The 17,128-nt window shown below is 42.3% G+C and overlaps 1 protein-coding gene across 1 annotated transcript in view; it reads left to right on the top strand.

The window, feature by feature from the left end:
- LOC142970061 (neural-cadherin) overlaps positions 1–17,128 on the top strand; it is a 295,060-nt gene that overhangs the window by 217,834 nt on the left and 60,098 nt on the right. Inside the window, exons 28-30 of the mRNA XM_076110212.1 lie at positions 9,619–9,746; positions 15,560–15,687; positions 15,993–16,116. Coding sequence (XP_075966327.1) covers positions 9,619–9,746; positions 15,560–15,687; positions 15,993–16,116 — 380 coding nt within the window. The remainder of the gene's footprint in view (positions 1–9,618; positions 9,747–15,559; positions 15,688–15,992; positions 16,117–17,128) is intronic.

Below are 17,128 nucleotides of genomic sequence, written 5' to 3'. Positions count from 1 at the left end.
CTGAGTTGTATTGATCAGTACTTTATTCATGAGGTTAGAGTGTAACCTTTAAGTGATCATGAAGTGCAACCTATGACACAAACAACCACGCATGTACCAGCCTAACTGAGCCGCTCTTGTGTGCAAACCGAGACTTTTCGGGAGCTGCGTTGCCTTTTGGCAAATCTGTTCTGATTTATACAAGCGGAGGCTGCTGTAAAACACTATTACAGAATGCAACTATGCAACCAAACCCTCACAGCAAACTTAATTACCATGCTCATTTACCTGGTCATTAACATAGTTTGGAAACCACTGTAGTTGTTTGTACAAAGCTGCATCCCCACCACAAAGCATACAGTGGTATTGAATACACGAGCGGCTGTCACTCTCTAACCAGATTTTTTTATTTTTATATCTCTATAAAAACCTGACTGCAGAGATGGAAGGATAAAACTGAGACCCCCGTTATTAACATACGTGGCTTGTGCCCAGCTTGTGTCAAGAGAAGATTTAGTTGACATACATAAATCACTTTTCTCTGGGTATATTTACGGCCCAAAAGTTGACAGTGAACACCTCCTCATGCTTCCATTTTGACATTACATTTTTCACAAGTGTGACACTGTCCTAGCCGCCCCACCACCTGTCTGACAGGCATTTACTTTGACATTGTCACCACCTCCTCAGGGGATGTTTCCCCAGTGGTGATTTGATCTGTGTATAATACTTACAGGGGATATTTATACCTCAATTGGAGTCAGTTAGAATTATTGTGTGGTGGAAAGATTGCCACCTTCCAGTCATGTCAGATTTATCATTGTTTACCGCATAGAAATACGACTTTCAGAAACTGTTTCCTGGTAGTAAATACAAGTAGAGCATACATATGCTGTGGGTGTCCTCTGTCATTGTAGATACATGCAGAGAGTATGGCAGTCCAAATAGATAAAATCAATACTATCAGTAACATTCACAGCAACGCAACTCAGCTCAAATTATCTTTCTTCTGTTCAATGATGGATAAGATGATGATTGCAGTTGACACTGATGTGTAACCACTGGTTCTGCCGGGTTTTTGGGAGTGGTAAAAATAAACTACCATGTTGGGGCGATATTGGGAAGACACGCCGCCTACGGCGCACAGCTTGACAACGCTTCACAACAGCGTTAGTCTAGCCACTGCCGCTCATTGGGTAATCAAAGTCCGGCTAGCTGTTTCCCCCCGTTTCCAGTCTTTATGCTAAGCTACGCTAATTCATCATATGTATGGTGTAGGAAATTTGGGGTTTAGAAGTGTGTTTTAAGAAATTATAATAGAAGTGTTTAATGATTCATAATTAAGAAATCATAATTAGAAGTATGTTGGAATACATAATTAGAAGATTCATAATTAGAAGTGTTTTAGAATTTGTAGTTAGAAGTGTATCTTAGTAGAATTGTAGCACCTTAATATTTGCTTGTGAAACTTGTGAAGGTTTTTGCCAAAAGTTGCAAATCCTAATCTTTATATAGAATGTTTACCAAAGAAGTGTTAAGCCATAAAAGACAGTCATTGAATGTATTAAACTATGAAGAATAGCCAAGGGAAAGTCAGACTTCTAGACAGACATTTGCAGGTTGTGCCCGCGCGAGGGTTTTCGGAAGCCTGACGCCAGGAGGAGGCAACCGAAATTAGCCAATAGGAATTAAGATGGCCAAAAGGGAGGGGATTTCAAACTGTAAGAGGAAGTGCTGGAAAGGTATTCACTCTCTTCCTACTCGGCTCTCAGCGTGGAAGCATCTGTGTTTTCAGGCTGAGTCGCGAGTGAATAGCTTTTCCGCGCGGATCATATTATTATATATTTTGTTAGTAGTGTACTTCATTCTGTAATTGTATTAGCTTCAGTAGAATTAAATACTTTTAATTGTAAACCAGTTTATGGTAGATTTATTAAGAAGCAACTCTACTGCAAAATAACAGTGGAGCGTGCTCTCCGGCCTTCTCTCGGTGGGGGAGATTCAACCCTCCACAATGGCATAGAAATATGAGTGGTTTCAATCTTTTCTTATAACACAAACCTCATGTAATGAATATGTATAAGTAAAAAAAATCTACTTTGCATCTCTGTGTTGGCCAACAATTTTTTATTGAAAAACAAACAAAAAAACGTACATATTTTTATTGCGTTTTCTGACAGTGTAGAAATGGGGGAGGGAGAGAGCAGGGTATGACATGCAACAAGAGTTCTAGTTCGTAATCATGCACTGTAACACCAAAACACTCCATGAAAATTACTTTTGAATAAACTAGATTTATATTTTATAGAAATGGGTATTACATCAATTCTCATAAGTCTTGCACTTTTGCAGCTTGTCAGATGTAGACTGCGGACACCACATACAATATAACTGGCTCATTTAGCATTATGACTGCCTGGCCTGATCAGCAAAGCCACACTTTGACCTTAACTGTATTAGTGAGATTGATTGTCTCGGTAATGATTTGTGTCCAGTGAGATCAACGGTAAATGACAGACATGGCTTGGAGCGTTATACCTGCTATAAGGTGCTTGATCAAACACACACAGTACTACCCTCTCTCTCTCTCTCACACACACACACACATACACGCACGCAAAGCCCACCAGCCAGAGGCCAGTGCTTGTCCAATCAATAGACAAATTAACAAGACAAATTAAATTTGTGTAATCACAACACCCTTGAAGAATGGAAAAATGTTTCCCGGTGGTGGGTCTGGTAAGAATCGGTGTGTTTTTTTTAAACTTTTTTCTACTCTTGAACCAAAAAGAACATATTCTCAGCTCTTTATATAGTTGGATATAAATGGAAGAAAAAGGGATCGAGCAAGCAACAGCACACACAGATTCACTTTCAATTTCCACGGAGCTGTTTTGTAGCAGTAGCCTCCAGCTTAGCACTGCAGCGGCGTCTCAAATAGGAAGTGCTGCTGGATGCAGAGATCCAATATGCGCCGGCTCCGGGGCTGGCTAGCTAGCTGACAGATCGTTTATTCAAGAAGCTCTCTGCTCTGCACTTGCTGCATCGCCTGCTGATTTGTACACAGGATGACTTCAGTGGGCATTAGAGTATATGTGACTGCTTGTGCGTGTGGATGGGGGGGAGGGTGTGTATGTGTGTAGCAGTGTGATTTGTAATGCTGTTTTTGCAGTCCATATGCTCTTGGGTTGGCTCCTGTGTATCTTCAGGCAGTCAGAAGGACATTTTTCACATTTAAGAGCCCCCAACTCTGTGGGAGTTCAAGCTCTCCTGGCACACAACACATACACTTTTACTCACCCCCTCTCTCTCTCTCTCTCTACCCCCCTATTTTCTATCTCAGTAGGAGGTAATGAATTACGTATGAGTAGCAGAGAAGAAGCCTGGTTGTGTGGATGTGCCCTTTAAGAGCAAAGTCTTGTCCTAACCTTAGTACACCCAGAGCATTTAAAAGGCGTGCCGGCCCCTATGAAGATGTTCCCGTTTGGCCTGCCACCCCGCTGCACTCCCAGCTAGACTCTCCAGCCAGCTAGCAACAGTCTTTCTTTCATCCGTTTCTGTTTGTATGTCTCTGTGAAGCTTTTTCACTCAGTTCACTTCCATTTAACTTTACCAAAAGAGAAGTTCAACAGTTATAACGCTAGACAAAAGGACAATGACCTGCATGTTTTTTATGTTGCTATAAGGCTGAGGGATTTTTCATAGTTCTATTTTACAGTTGAACAAATCTTTGCGAGTTCAAATCTATCCATCTTTCCAACTATAAACAATGGAATCTCTGTCTGTGTGTTCTTCGTATATCTCGAAACTGCTCATCTGGCGTCGCTACCACGGTGTCGCTACCACACGGCGTCGCTACCACAGTGTCGCTAGTGTAGGGCTGTTGTGAACTCAGTAATCATACTTTCGTGCAAAACAAGATCCGAGATCATTTCTAAGCGAACTCAAGTGTGATTCATGCAGTGAGAACATACTCGCAGCCAATTGTAGGAAGTGAACCATAACTTAGGGGACTACAGGCTGCTAGTGCACGCATTTGTTTAGATGAACATAGTAGGGCCATAATTTGCATCACAATTAATATCATAATTAACATATATTCCTGGTGCACCTTGCTAACCAAGCTAATAAGCTAGCGCAAGAGTTAGCCGGTAACTTAACGTTTGCTGGTACCTGGCCCCGCCGAGCCTCGCTCCTCCACAGCTCCACCCTCTCCTCTAAATATGGCCTCTTCTGGTTCCGGAAAAAAAACAAGATGGCGACGATCAAAATGCCAAACTCGAGTCCACAAACCAATGGTTGACTTCACGGTGGCTACGTCCACTTCTTTTACACAGCCTATGTTACAAAGCTCCTTTGAAGTGCTTTTTATAACTGTAGTGTTGTTTTCTGAGCAGCTCTCCTCTCAAGTTGTCTTGTACATGGCATGGTCAACGCTGGGTTTCACATCAAAGGACGACCTCTACCTTCACATTAAAACAGCATTAATTTCGAAGCACATGCATGTAAGATTAGAAGCCGTGGCTTAACACATCAAAATGATCCAACAGCTGCCAATGAACGGTGCAGAGCTGAAAGGGCTAAAATAATTCATGGTGATGATCGGTCATGTCTTGTCAATAAAGTCAGTGTTAGGCCTGATACGGATCCAACAGATCAGGTTGGTGCCACAGAGCTCAAACCTGAATCAAATGTTTGAACATCAGATCTCCTTTTCTTTGTTTGTTTTCTCTCCCACTTGCTGTTGAGAGAATAAAGTTCCTTGGCACACAGGCTTGTTGTTCAATGTGGTTTCAGTCTTTTTAACACTCTCTCTCCCAGGGTTCCTTTAACATTTGTTCAGCCATGTGTTAATACGATCACTGTGTGTCCAATTCATTAAGCCAGGTTGAAGGGGTTAACAATAACAGTTTTGATTACTCATGTTTGACTGATGTTTATAACTAGCAGGGATGATCTCTCTTGCTTTCAGTGCCAAATGTCATGGTTTCTGGATAATCTAAATGCAGCTCTTGCCCATTTCTGCCTGTTACAGATATTTGTAATAAATTGGTTTCATAACAATCTTAGTTGGAGACAAAAAAACAACATTTAAACTCAGTTTTTGCTTTGAGCCTCATTAACAATAATAATAATAATAATAATATGATGATAATAATGAATAATATCATACAAATGAATAAATCAAAGAAAACACTTGACTCTTGCTGCTTTGAAGAGGTTAGAGGACTGCAGCATATCCTTAACTCAGATTCTCTCTTCCTTTGCTTCCTCCATCTGCTTTCTATTTGTCCTCCCTTTGATCCATCATCATGTTCTTCTTCATGTTCACTACTCATCACCTTCTGTTTCTCCCTCTCGCCTTGTCTGCATTGTTCATTTCTCATCTATTTACCTCACAGTCCATCATCCCACTTGTCATCTGCCATCTTGTAACTTGGCCTTCGTCCCAGCTTTGTGCTCAATCACACTCACTCTTATCACTCTTTTCTCTCCTCCTCTACCCGTGCTGTTTCCATTTCCTTCTCTCTACCTTTTTTTCTTCCTGCCTTACATTTGACTCCTACAGCTCAGTCTTGCTCCCCCCTTGCTTTTTTTTTCTCTCTCTCTTCTCGCTGCTTCACTTTGTCTTTCCGCTGCTCCGAGAACTCTGAAGTCAGACTTCATCTCTTGGGAAAATGTCACTTCAATCACAACAAGAAGGCTCCTGAGCCGTGCCAGACGATCGGCTGGTCGATCTGCCTTTTAACTGGTTTTAGGTGCGTGAATGTACGCGTACACTTTTCTGCACTTGCCTACACTTAACACACGTGTCTGTGCATTTACACAATTACATTGACGAGACAATCTGTGGAAAGGGTCATTTTGTCCGACTTATGAAGGTGTCCCTTGCGGCTCTAAGTTTCGACATATCTGGCTGCACCAGCGCGGGTGTAAAGGGAGGGTTGGGGGTAATAACGTTTGCATACATTGAAGTTCAAGGAAGAGGGGAATTCCCCTGAGGGTGGGGAGCGGGCAGCCTGTAGAACGGATATTGGAAGACTGCGATGTGTGAGATAAAACAGAAAAAAGGGGAGGGGTCCCGCAGACGGGACAGTAAATGAGAGGAGGGAATGAAGGAGGTTACTGAGATGTGGGGGGAGTGAGGTGGGGCCTAAAGATGACAAAGTATAAGTTAAACAGAGGCCTTGGATTGAACTGATATATTGAATTTACTCTGTTCGCTTTGGTCAATTGTCTGGCCCCGGAGAATATATTAAAATTAATTGGACAATTCCTGAAGTGCAGCAGCAATCTTGCAGCTGGAGCGGGCTAAATCAACTTGCAGGTAATTGAAGGAAAGTTGAGAATAATAGAGGGGGTAACAACAAACTTGCACTCAAAAAACTCCACTGCCAGGGCTTTAGGCTTTTTTTTTATTTTTATTTTTTTTTTACTTTATGAGAGGCAGCATAATGAAGAATGGGGCCCTCCTCCCAACGGCACATCCCAGCCTTGACAAGGCAATTAGAGAGGAGCAGCATCTCGTGTACTCAACAACACCTCATTTATACTCGCTCAGGGTGAAGATTCATGGCATGAAATAGTTTGAAGAGGTGTTGGAAACATTGTGTAGTTGTAACATTCTGTATACTGCCCTTGTCCTAAGTTTAAAATATAATGGCTGGCCTTTGCTAAACCCGTAAAATACAGGCTGAAAAATAAATTTGCATTAGAAAACGCAGTCATTCATCACAAAGTCTGTGTACCGGCTGCCGGATTGGCTCCATCCCCAGGTTGGACCTTCATCTAAGCTGTCAAAGCTGCCCCATCATGTTCACTGACGTCATCTGCAGCACATTTACAGCAGATGACTCCGCCTTTGACTGCATTCCCCTTTAGTAAACAAAAGAATTGGAAGAATTGTTAATGTCTGAATTCTTAAAATATTGTCTGTGAGCCGGTTCCCTCAGCTGTTAAACATAATAGCGGGTCATGTTTAACCCTTATGATAACATGAGGGTGAATAATCAATGCATCCCAATACACGTGATAGAAAACAGTGGTTTCACACAGTAAAAAGCTAAATGTCAGTCGAAAGCTTTTTGTGAATTTCTTGAAAGCAACACAATGTAGAAATGTCAGTTACGGTGAGAAAGTTAATGAAAGAGTGAAGCGCGGCAGGAGGTAAAAAGAGAGAGACGGGAGATGAAAGAGCGCTGATAGACAGACTGAGATTGCGAGAGATGCACCAAGAGGGATGACGAAAGCTCAGCTGAAGTCAGACACACAGCGGAGTGAAGAGCCGTGAGAAGGGAATTTTGATTCTTGTCAGCTTCTTTTGACTTCCAACTTCTACTGACTCGAGCATCAAGACAAGTGTCGTAGTGCGGAAGTTAGCGGAGCGCAGCAGTTTTATCTCCGTGTGAATTATAATTCTAGCATATACTGTAACCGTTTCAGTTTGTGAGACTAGGAGTTAATTGCCAATAGGGAGTCCTCAAAATGAAACATGAGTACAAATGTTTTAGAGGGAACTGAATCACTAATTCACACAGTGGGTGTGTGGGAGTGTAGCTTCAGGGTGGCAACGGGGAAAATGAAGAACTATTGGAGGAGCTATTGGACATGAACTGTGACAGCCTATTATTGTTTTTAATTTAATACAGCCAACAGATACTTACTGCAGTTTTGACATAAGCCTTAATTTCATAACAACATCATTTTTGGGAAGTCACTACAGTTGTCATTTCTTTTCCACATCTCCTGGATTGAATGTAAACACATCACTCTATTGGACTCTGACTTTTCTATACGTTTACGTTTACTAGACACAAAATAGTGTGGACTAATGAAAAGGTGGATCAGTCCTTAATTCAATGGTCAGCTGCATGATGGTCGTGTTAGGGAAGACTTCAGTAAACTTAAATGATATGTGCATTAGGCAGCTGTGGCAGATGGGCGATAATGAATTGCCTTCATATCCTTTTGACTTCATGAAATAGACCCAGAAGAATATGTGAGCACTCTGTGGAGACCAGTAGAGGACAAACAAATAGAGGATACCCTATTTAATTTTATTTTTATTGTTAAGTCCAGAAATTGACATCAAAGCTGTTTTTCCACTGAAAAAAAAAAACACAAACATCTTTCTTTTGTCTTTGTGATGGCAAAGGTCGGCAGTGATTCGTTTTCGCCCTGTTTACATTGTGATGCAGACTCGTGTTGTAGTGAATATATATTTAATGACTTCAGGCAATTATTATAATTTATTACATACAATTGATATGCGCTCTTCAAAGCCACCAGACTCCAGTCAGACAACAGTATATTTAACTTGCTGATCATCGAAACTCACGTCACTCCGACTCCACAGAAACAAATTACTCATCAAAACCATCTTAGTTAGTCTTTCCACATCACCAACTCTGGTTTGAGAGAGAGACTGAATAAGTAACAGATTTAAAAAGAGAAGTAAGAATGTTGGGGGTCTCAGATCTGATAAGGCTGCGTGTAGTTTAGAAAATGTGCGTTGTCGGGACCAATACCAGTAGCATAAAATGATACCAGTACCAAAAGAGTACTTCATTTGATACCCATCATGGGTTACCACTGATAACGCTGTCCCCCGACCCGAAGTGGTGGGACTGCTCGCGGAAGCGTAACGCCCACCGTGCGGTTCCCTTCAAGGTTCAAACTATTTGCTCTGTCAGCACTGTTGTCGTTGTTGGTGCTGTTATGACCGTTAGCTGCTAGCTGCTAGCCGCCGGCTCAGATATCTTAGTGTTCACAGCCGTGTGCAGGCAGGCAATACCGGCCGTGTGGGTTGTAGCTGCTGAGGAAGTAGGCCAATCACACGTCGCATTGAATCCAAGAAGGCTTGCATTGATTGGCTGCGAGCAAATCCAGAAATAGTAATTTTTGTCTACATCCAGGCACAAAAATAATTAGTTTTTTGACTGGAGAAGTATTGATACTAGTACTTGGTACTGGGTTATTTTGGTCGATAACTTATTGAGTAGTACAGCCCTTGTTCTGGTAGTCTCTAAATACAAGCTACTGTGGCGTGAAACAAGTATAGTGAATAAGGAGAGACACCAGGATCCTTAGTGATCAGAGTTATGTGTCTGAATGATCTTCTGAAGTTCAGCGTGCACGATGATGGATTGCCGCTGCTGTTTGGCAGACATGCGTTCCCATAATTCCCTTACATATGACGCCGAGCACACAAGCAGTCTTAACCACTTCATTAACTTTTAATTTGCCATTTGAGTAAGTCTGAAAATAGAATGTAATAACTTTTGTCTGATGTTTGTTGACTGCCATTAGATGTGACGGGAAAACTACATCACAGCGAGCTCTGTGCAATAATCCTCATTAAAGTGAATATACAGATGATATCTGGCAAGTTCTATAACACACTGCCAGTGTGCACTCCATAATATGTCACTAATGGCACTACTTAACTCTTTGGTATGTATCATTGAGTCACAATAGTTCTCAATGCTGTTTAAGAGAGTTGAATACCAGCACCAAATATTTCTATCAACTATCAATAATGGCTCTAAAAGCTCAATATTTCTAAGATCTAATGATTTCAATGTAATCTCAACCCCTCACCAATCCTCCCTGTCTCTCTCTTTCTCTCTCTCCATCCAGAGATAATAGATGGGACCCCCACCTTGAAAATCAACCATGGCTCCGGCACAGTGGTGCTACAGTTGCCAGGCAACGTGAACGTGGCAGACAGACGGTGGCATCGGCTGGATGTCCGCAGCAACAGCAAGGTTGGACGCTTCACCTATTTAACACCAACCGCCATTTATTGAGCTATTTAGCAAATAAGCTCCAAGTATATTCACGCCGAGCTGTACTGGCAGATGACAGAGCACGCACGCACTCTATTTCACCACTAAAATCAAGAAATGCTGTCTTGCATTAAGATATTTTAAATAGATGTTGGCTAACAATTTATATTCGTCATTCATATGAACGGCTTAATTTGTTATGTTCACACCCATATTGGCCAAGATGTGCTGCTTACTTATCCAAGGAAAGAAATTCAAGCAACTCTTTTGTTTGTGATTATCTGTCAATGAAAATAGTTCAATTGCATTTCAGCTGTGATCATGTAAATTCTTCTTTATGCCCTTATATGTGCATAGGCACAAATATCACTTTCAAAGGAGAGGACACAAGCCTGAACGTGTTAACACACTGTGGTTGTGTTGCTGAACTTCACACGCGTTGACTCTTCAGTTATCACTTTACACTTGCTGAACATCCACCCACACCTTTGGCCTCAGCTTGACACCGACTCACGCAGCCCGCAGGTACTCAAGACATAATCTGGGTTCGACAGCTGCATGTTTAATGTGAAATGGTGTTTTGCACGCAATTTGAATGCTTCTTTGAATACAGTGTAGATACATCAAGATGTGTCATAATCATCGAATCCTGTCTGGATGTGACTGGAAACTGGAGCCCCAGAGAAAACAACTCAAATGTGGTCAAAATGAGTGATGTGGAAGAAACAAGTTGTCGCTTTAGTAAAGTTTTACATTATGCAGGTGACACGAAATATCTTGCACACCATTGATGTAAATGAGTTTTGGCCATTTTGTATTGCACATTTGTAAGAGCACCACCGTAAGCCTTAGTTGATATGGGTAGTCAGACCAAATATTAATGTTGACTGAAATCTGACAACCAGTGGCCAGGGAACGCGCTAAACATGGATCAGGGCACTCTGAGCTGCTGAGCTTCCCAACTTTGGAGTAATGATCGTTTGATGGTGCCAAACATTATAACTAAATGTTACATTACAGTCATTTAGCAGACGCTTTTATCCAAAGCGACTTACAATTCAGAGTCTATCACATTTCTACACCGTAGGCACAGCTACGGGAGCAATTTTGGGGTTAAGTGTCTTGCTCAAGGACACATCGACATGCGACTAGCGGAGTCGGAGCCGGGTTTCGAACCACAGACCCTCTGATTGAAAGACGGCCCTGCTATCCACTTAGCCACAATCGCCCCAAATGTTCTTATTTGGACCAATAAATGAGTGATTCCTGACATTGTTGTGAACAATTAACATAATCACATTTCTATCCCTTGTAACCTTATAGCTGAGGAAACTATATCATGCCATGGACTCCAAATAGCCCCATGCAGGCCTATTTGATACTATTATTAGGCACCCAAATGGGGATGATGTTTGTTGGTGATTTAGTATTGCAGAAGTCTCTGCAACGTAAAGTACAAAGGGAGACAATAGCGGTGAGAGGGAGACAAATTATTGCAATGGCCCTCCTTTGACATTCTCTGCTCAGGCTCATTGGAAGTGAATTCAATTAGAGTAAAATTAAGGCGAATCTTCATTTGACTGAGGGGCGCTTAGAGCTCCTCACCTCCAAGGACTCACACGTAACCACTGCCTCATTGTTCTCGTCTCGCTTACATATCAAGGCAGGCAGTCAGTGATGCTATTTTTAGAGGCTTTGTTGTAACCCACCCTGAAAGCTTCAACCTCACGGTCTCACTCCGCGCTAAGGACATCTCAATCTCTTTAAACAGATGTCTTCATGTGAATGCAGAATCTTTAGGCAACGGGACAAGATTTAGTATTCATTTACGTTTGTAATCTGTGTTGTTTTGACCAATCACGTTTGAGCAGGCTTTGGTCGCATGCAGGTAAACAGACGAGGAACGTGTTGGCCGAAATGCAATCTCTGAACCCACCGGCTATCGTCTGACAATGCTGTTTACGAGCATGCTTTTATTCAACATTCATATTCAGATATCTGTTTATAGACATTAGCCGTAGACATTGTCTCTCAACTCAATTCTTGCGTGTCAAGTTGCTAATTGGACCGTAAACGATGGCCATCGCACGTGAGAGGAAGTCTTGGCCCGGATATCTGTCATCTGGAAATCCGGTTAAAGCACCTGGACTGGCTGAAACCCGTTCTGGGACACCCATCTCAACGTAGATGAGTACCACTCAAGTAAAAGCACAGGACTGAGTTTTGTCAGCACTCTACCAAAATAAAAGCCTTTTCATATTCAGCACCATTTAAAGCCTAAAACTGAATAATCAAACTTATGTCACACTTCAATTTGCTTCATTTAGCTGGTGACTCAAAGTTCCCCAAAATGTTCCCAAACCCCCTTTTCAAAAACAAAGAAACACTGCTTGCTCTACCTTAAGTGCAGGCTAACCATTTTAACGATGCCATCAGGAACATTACCTTGCCTCTAATACAGTATCCCACTGAAATGTCTGTGCAATTTGTGTCCTTTACCAGAGCGTTCTTTGTCATTCGATTTCTTTTGCATGAAAGGAAATATTGGCTGTAGGTTCAGCTTCACATTGACAACACTGAATGCATTTGCTCTGTATTATGCTGTATTGAGAATGGGGGCAGCCGGACAAATGCATGAGTGGATCAGGACTTATAACAACAGATTTATTCTGAATTTCATGAATACAATAACTCATTGAGACTTCTTTTTTATTATTACAACGGGGATTATTCTGCACCACAATGACATTATTCTTAATAACAGTTGAGTCCTGAATAGTCAGCAGCAGCTTATCCAACCTGGTCGTGTTACCAAGCACGGACAGAGCTGCAGTCTGTAGATTCACTGTATGATTCAGCAGCGACGAATCTAGCCGTGAGCACTGTTTTTTTCTAACATCATACAAGACAGAACCATGAATCAGATTTACCGAAACCAACGCATTTGTTTTTGTCTGAAACAGTCGCTAGCCCTGAGCCTAGTAAAGAACTGAATGATATTTCATAGTGTATACAGTACCTTTAATGTAGAATCCTGCAAACAATCACTGTGCATGTGACACCATCAACCTCATTGATGATCAATCAGCTGGCGCAGCGGGTGTAAAATTAGCTGCTCTTTCCTCGACAAACGTGCCTCTGTCATTTTACCCTAAAGCAGAGGTAGCCAACACGGTGACCGCGGGCACCCTGTCGCCCGCAGGGACCACGTGAGTCGCCCGCAAGACATGTTCTAAAAATAGCACTAGTCATTATGGAGCTCCGTCTAAAATTGTAGTTGCTGTTCTTTTTTAATCAAAAATGCTTGCATTAGTGTAGATTTTAAAATGACAATATTTCTTGTCATAAGAGAGTTGGGTACCCGGAGGCGCACGGCGGACAGCCAGGACGAGGCCGCCGCACCGCACTAGGTTTTCAGGTTCTGAATGGCGGGCGCTTCCCGTTGGTGCCAGACGCGCGCCGCGAGCGCACCCCGTCGTCAGGTCCGTAAATCCTCGGAACAGGCCGCGGGGCAACAACTCAGGGGTGGCGGGGGTAGAGGCGAGGCAACGCAATCCGACCGAAAAGGCCCAGACTAGAGGTTTGAACACGGGCGCCCGAAGACGCTCGTGCGCCTCGGAGGGTTGGATCCCCCGCTCGGCTATAGACGAGACTCGTTACTAGTTTCTTCGTTGAGAAAAAGGTACCATTGGAAAATCTGGTGTCGGTGACAACAGACGGGCCGGCATCCAGGCTTCATTGCGCAATGCAAAGGTGACCCAGACTTCGCAAAATTTCTACCACTGCATCATTCACCAGCAGGCGCTATGTGCAAAAGTAACCGGCTTTAATCATGTGATGATACAAAAATATCAGATGTGATACCTCTGACTTTCAAATGTTGAAACAGATTAACAGAAATAAAAGTTGCATGTTTAAATATGTATGTGTAGCTATACCATCATTGTTGTGGAAATCATTCTTAATAATTATTGTGAGGAATAATTAACTGACATGTGATCAAACAGTCTCTTCACATATATTATTATTATTAAGGTGATCTGTGCAATTTTGTTATTCAGGAAGTTTGTATCAAATAAGTAGCCCTTCGTACTACTCGGTACCCTTGGAGTAGCTCTCAGTTTAAAAAAGGTTGGTGACCCCTGCCCTAAAGAGATAAAAACATGCCCACACCCACAAGGAAGGTCAGTTTTATGATTTTGTTGGCATATTCAGGCGTGTATGGTGAATTATACAGTTCAGTAGATAGGAAAGCTCTCTCACTCCGGTTTCAAGCAGCTGTTTCACACAGCTGTTTCTGGGTCTTTAAACGAGTCGCCGTCCAGGGGATCACCCCGAGTTGTTCCCGACAGTGTAGCATCGCCTAGCACATCATATTCTCTCCTCCATCTCCCTTTACTGTCTTGTCCCCGAGACTGCCTTTTTTTTTAGCATTTAACTTCATGTAAAACCATTTTTAACAGTTAAAACCGTTTTTCTATTCAACTTCCCAAAAGCCGGACGTAAAACTCTCCAGTCATGAACATCCACCTGAACTGAAGGATGAACCGACTCGTATTTGGAGCTCAAAGGTCCCTGTGACCTCATGAAACATGTTTTTGGCTCAAGAATTCTTATGCCAATTAACACAATCTCACACCAATGTCTAAGAGGATACAATTATATTGTGATGACAATCTGGACGGACATGGACTGGTTTGTGAAGGCAGACAACCGTGGGGCGGTAATTCTAGTTTTTTAATTATTTTTTCTTTACTCGAGGTTAAAGTTTCTGTGAGTAAAACTTACGCAGGCCGACTTATTTGGTCGCATTGATTATGCTAATGATCAAATCTGGTGAACGTGCCCCTACTCCTGAACAGGTGATATATATTACATGTATGAAAGTACAAGTAATGAAATAAAGTGGGATTTAGGATAAGAATACTAAAACGTTCCCGGCCTAATATGTTTATTAAAGAGTCTTTTTGAGATTATAACTTTGAAGTATCCAACTTTAATATTGCAACTCAAACTTCTGCTCCTGGGACACGTAGACATGTTCTCCTCGGTTGTATTGTGACAGCACATATGAAAGCTTGTATCACAGATGTGAAGAAAAAATGTTTTTACACACGGAACTGAATGCTTATGCACTGCGTATTGCTAACCACCAGAGTAATGGTGATCATTTTTGTGCCACTTGTTTTTGGGAATTATCAGGTAAAGCTGCAAACAAATCCCCCCCCCCCCCCCCCCCCACACACACACACACACACACCAATAAAAGCCATTTGCAGGCCATTAACATACCCTGTGCACTGGACAGTGTGATCCCAGTACGAGCTGAATTGGGCTGTATGCCAATGAATAACAAAATCAACCATTTGTCTGAAAAAGGTAGATTAACATGTATATTAGATTCTTTCTTTACTGTAACTTTAATTTGATCGTTTTTCTGCTGGCCTAAACAAGCTTATTGAAAGAAGAACATTTCATCAGTTGAACAGTTGATATAAATAGTATATCATCCTTTGACAATAGGTTGTCATGGCTTCCACATAAGCACCGTCTTCTTTACTTGTAAGTACACCAATTATTGGAACACGCTGGTTTTTCGTTGGTGCTGCAACAGGAGACCGAGCAGGCAGCAGCAGAGTAATACGCACTATTGTAAGAAATGTAAGAGATGACGGTAAACGCCCTTGATGTCAATACAAGGTACACTCATTACAATAATACACAGAAGTAGGAGCCTTTATTAATACATTTGGTTTCTATACAACATGTTCTTGACTGTGTGCTCCCCACAGGAAGTGCGCTTCACCCTGGATCGCTGCTCGGGGGCGGCGGTGATGGAAATGGAAGGACTCGGCAGCTGGTTGACCACCGAGGACCACTCCTCCTGTGAAGTGACAGGCGTTACACCCAATAACGACAGGTACCTGAACAGTGCACGCCACTATGTTTTGAAAGACAGGTGTGACTCTGTGTGGGGATGCGAATGAGAGTGTGTCAAAGTCATTTTAATGTGCTTTCATTTGGGGCCCACATATTTACAAGGGGCCAGATGAGGGGGCCTTTTGATCTTCAATTTACCTTTTTTTTTTTTTTTTTTAACAAACTGTTAGTGTGCCCAAAGTGAACAAATAATCTCTACAAGTGTACCCAAATGACAGGGGTATGGCATGTGTTTATTGAACTGTTTGTAAGATGTGCCTCTGCATGCCTCTATATGTGTTCTAGACACCTGAACATGAGCCAGGTGCTCCAGCTGGGCGGTGTGAACGAGGACATCCCCTACATCTACCCTCAGCTTCAGCACAAACACTTCACCGGCTGCATCCGCAACTTCATCGTGGACAGCAAGGTAACGCAGCGCTGACACACGTATACACACCTGTGCAGAACCACACGACCGCTAGCACACCGGCGCCCGAGCACTCTCAAACTCCCGCCTGCACTCCAGCTGATAAATGGATTAATAACGGGTTTCAACATTCACAGTACCCTTGTGCCATGTAAGAGGAAGAACTGTAACCTCAAAGCTCTTTCAAATATTACACACATGCCCTGCAAGAGCGAAGTGGAATATAAACCTTTCCACTCCCGCCCAATCTTGACTTCAAGTCGAGACTTTCAAGTAACCTTCCACTGCTCTGTTGGACTTAAAAAGTCAAGGAGTCCATGGTCAACCATGACAATCTGAGCTCAAGCCCAAATCATTTCTGTATGAACACAGGCCTCAGGTGTGATAGCCTTTTGTGAACCCGCTGCCTTCTAAAGCCGAGAATTTTTGCTTGACTTCAAATAAAGCTAAAACGACTGAGTGAGAAATATTGGCCCTGCCAGTCCAAAAGTATTGCGTCTTGCCTGATATAACTGCTATTAAGACATAAACGTCAAGGTCTTTTTTAAACTCTATTCAAACTGATGCTGACAGGGTAAGACGTGGGTTCCCTGATAATCAAAAATCACTTGGACAGATGACCAAGCAAATCAGAAATAAAATGTTGATATTTGAAATATGTTTATGTCACTTCTCAAGCTAGGTAATGTGTAGCTTACCACGATTTAGAAGCAGTGCTACCTTTGTTACTCGCTGCTGGAGATACTGTCTCTTTTTGTTTGCACTTGTAATTTACATTGTGATTAAGACCTAAATTGCACCTATAAAATGTGCTCTGCATTCAATTATGCTTGCAATCTGATCACAGAAGTTTTGCATCTCTCCATGCAAAGCAAAAGAGTGGGAGGGGAGCAGGACTTCTCATCTTCTTTGACACTTTCATTGGAGGCAGCAGAAGCTTTGCTACTGGTTCTTTTTTGCTGTGCACGGAGCTGCTTTGAGCACTGCGGCAGTGACTAATTTGAATTGGATA

Source organism: Anarhichas minor, unplaced genomic scaffold (assembly GCF_050575085.1).
Source record: "Anarhichas minor isolate MPS153535 unplaced genomic scaffold, ASM5057508v1 ptg000042l, whole genome shotgun sequence".
NCBI lineage: Eukaryota > Metazoa > Chordata > Actinopteri > Perciformes > Anarhichadidae > Anarhichas > Anarhichas minor.
This window is presented reverse-complemented; position numbering and strand designations above follow the sequence as displayed.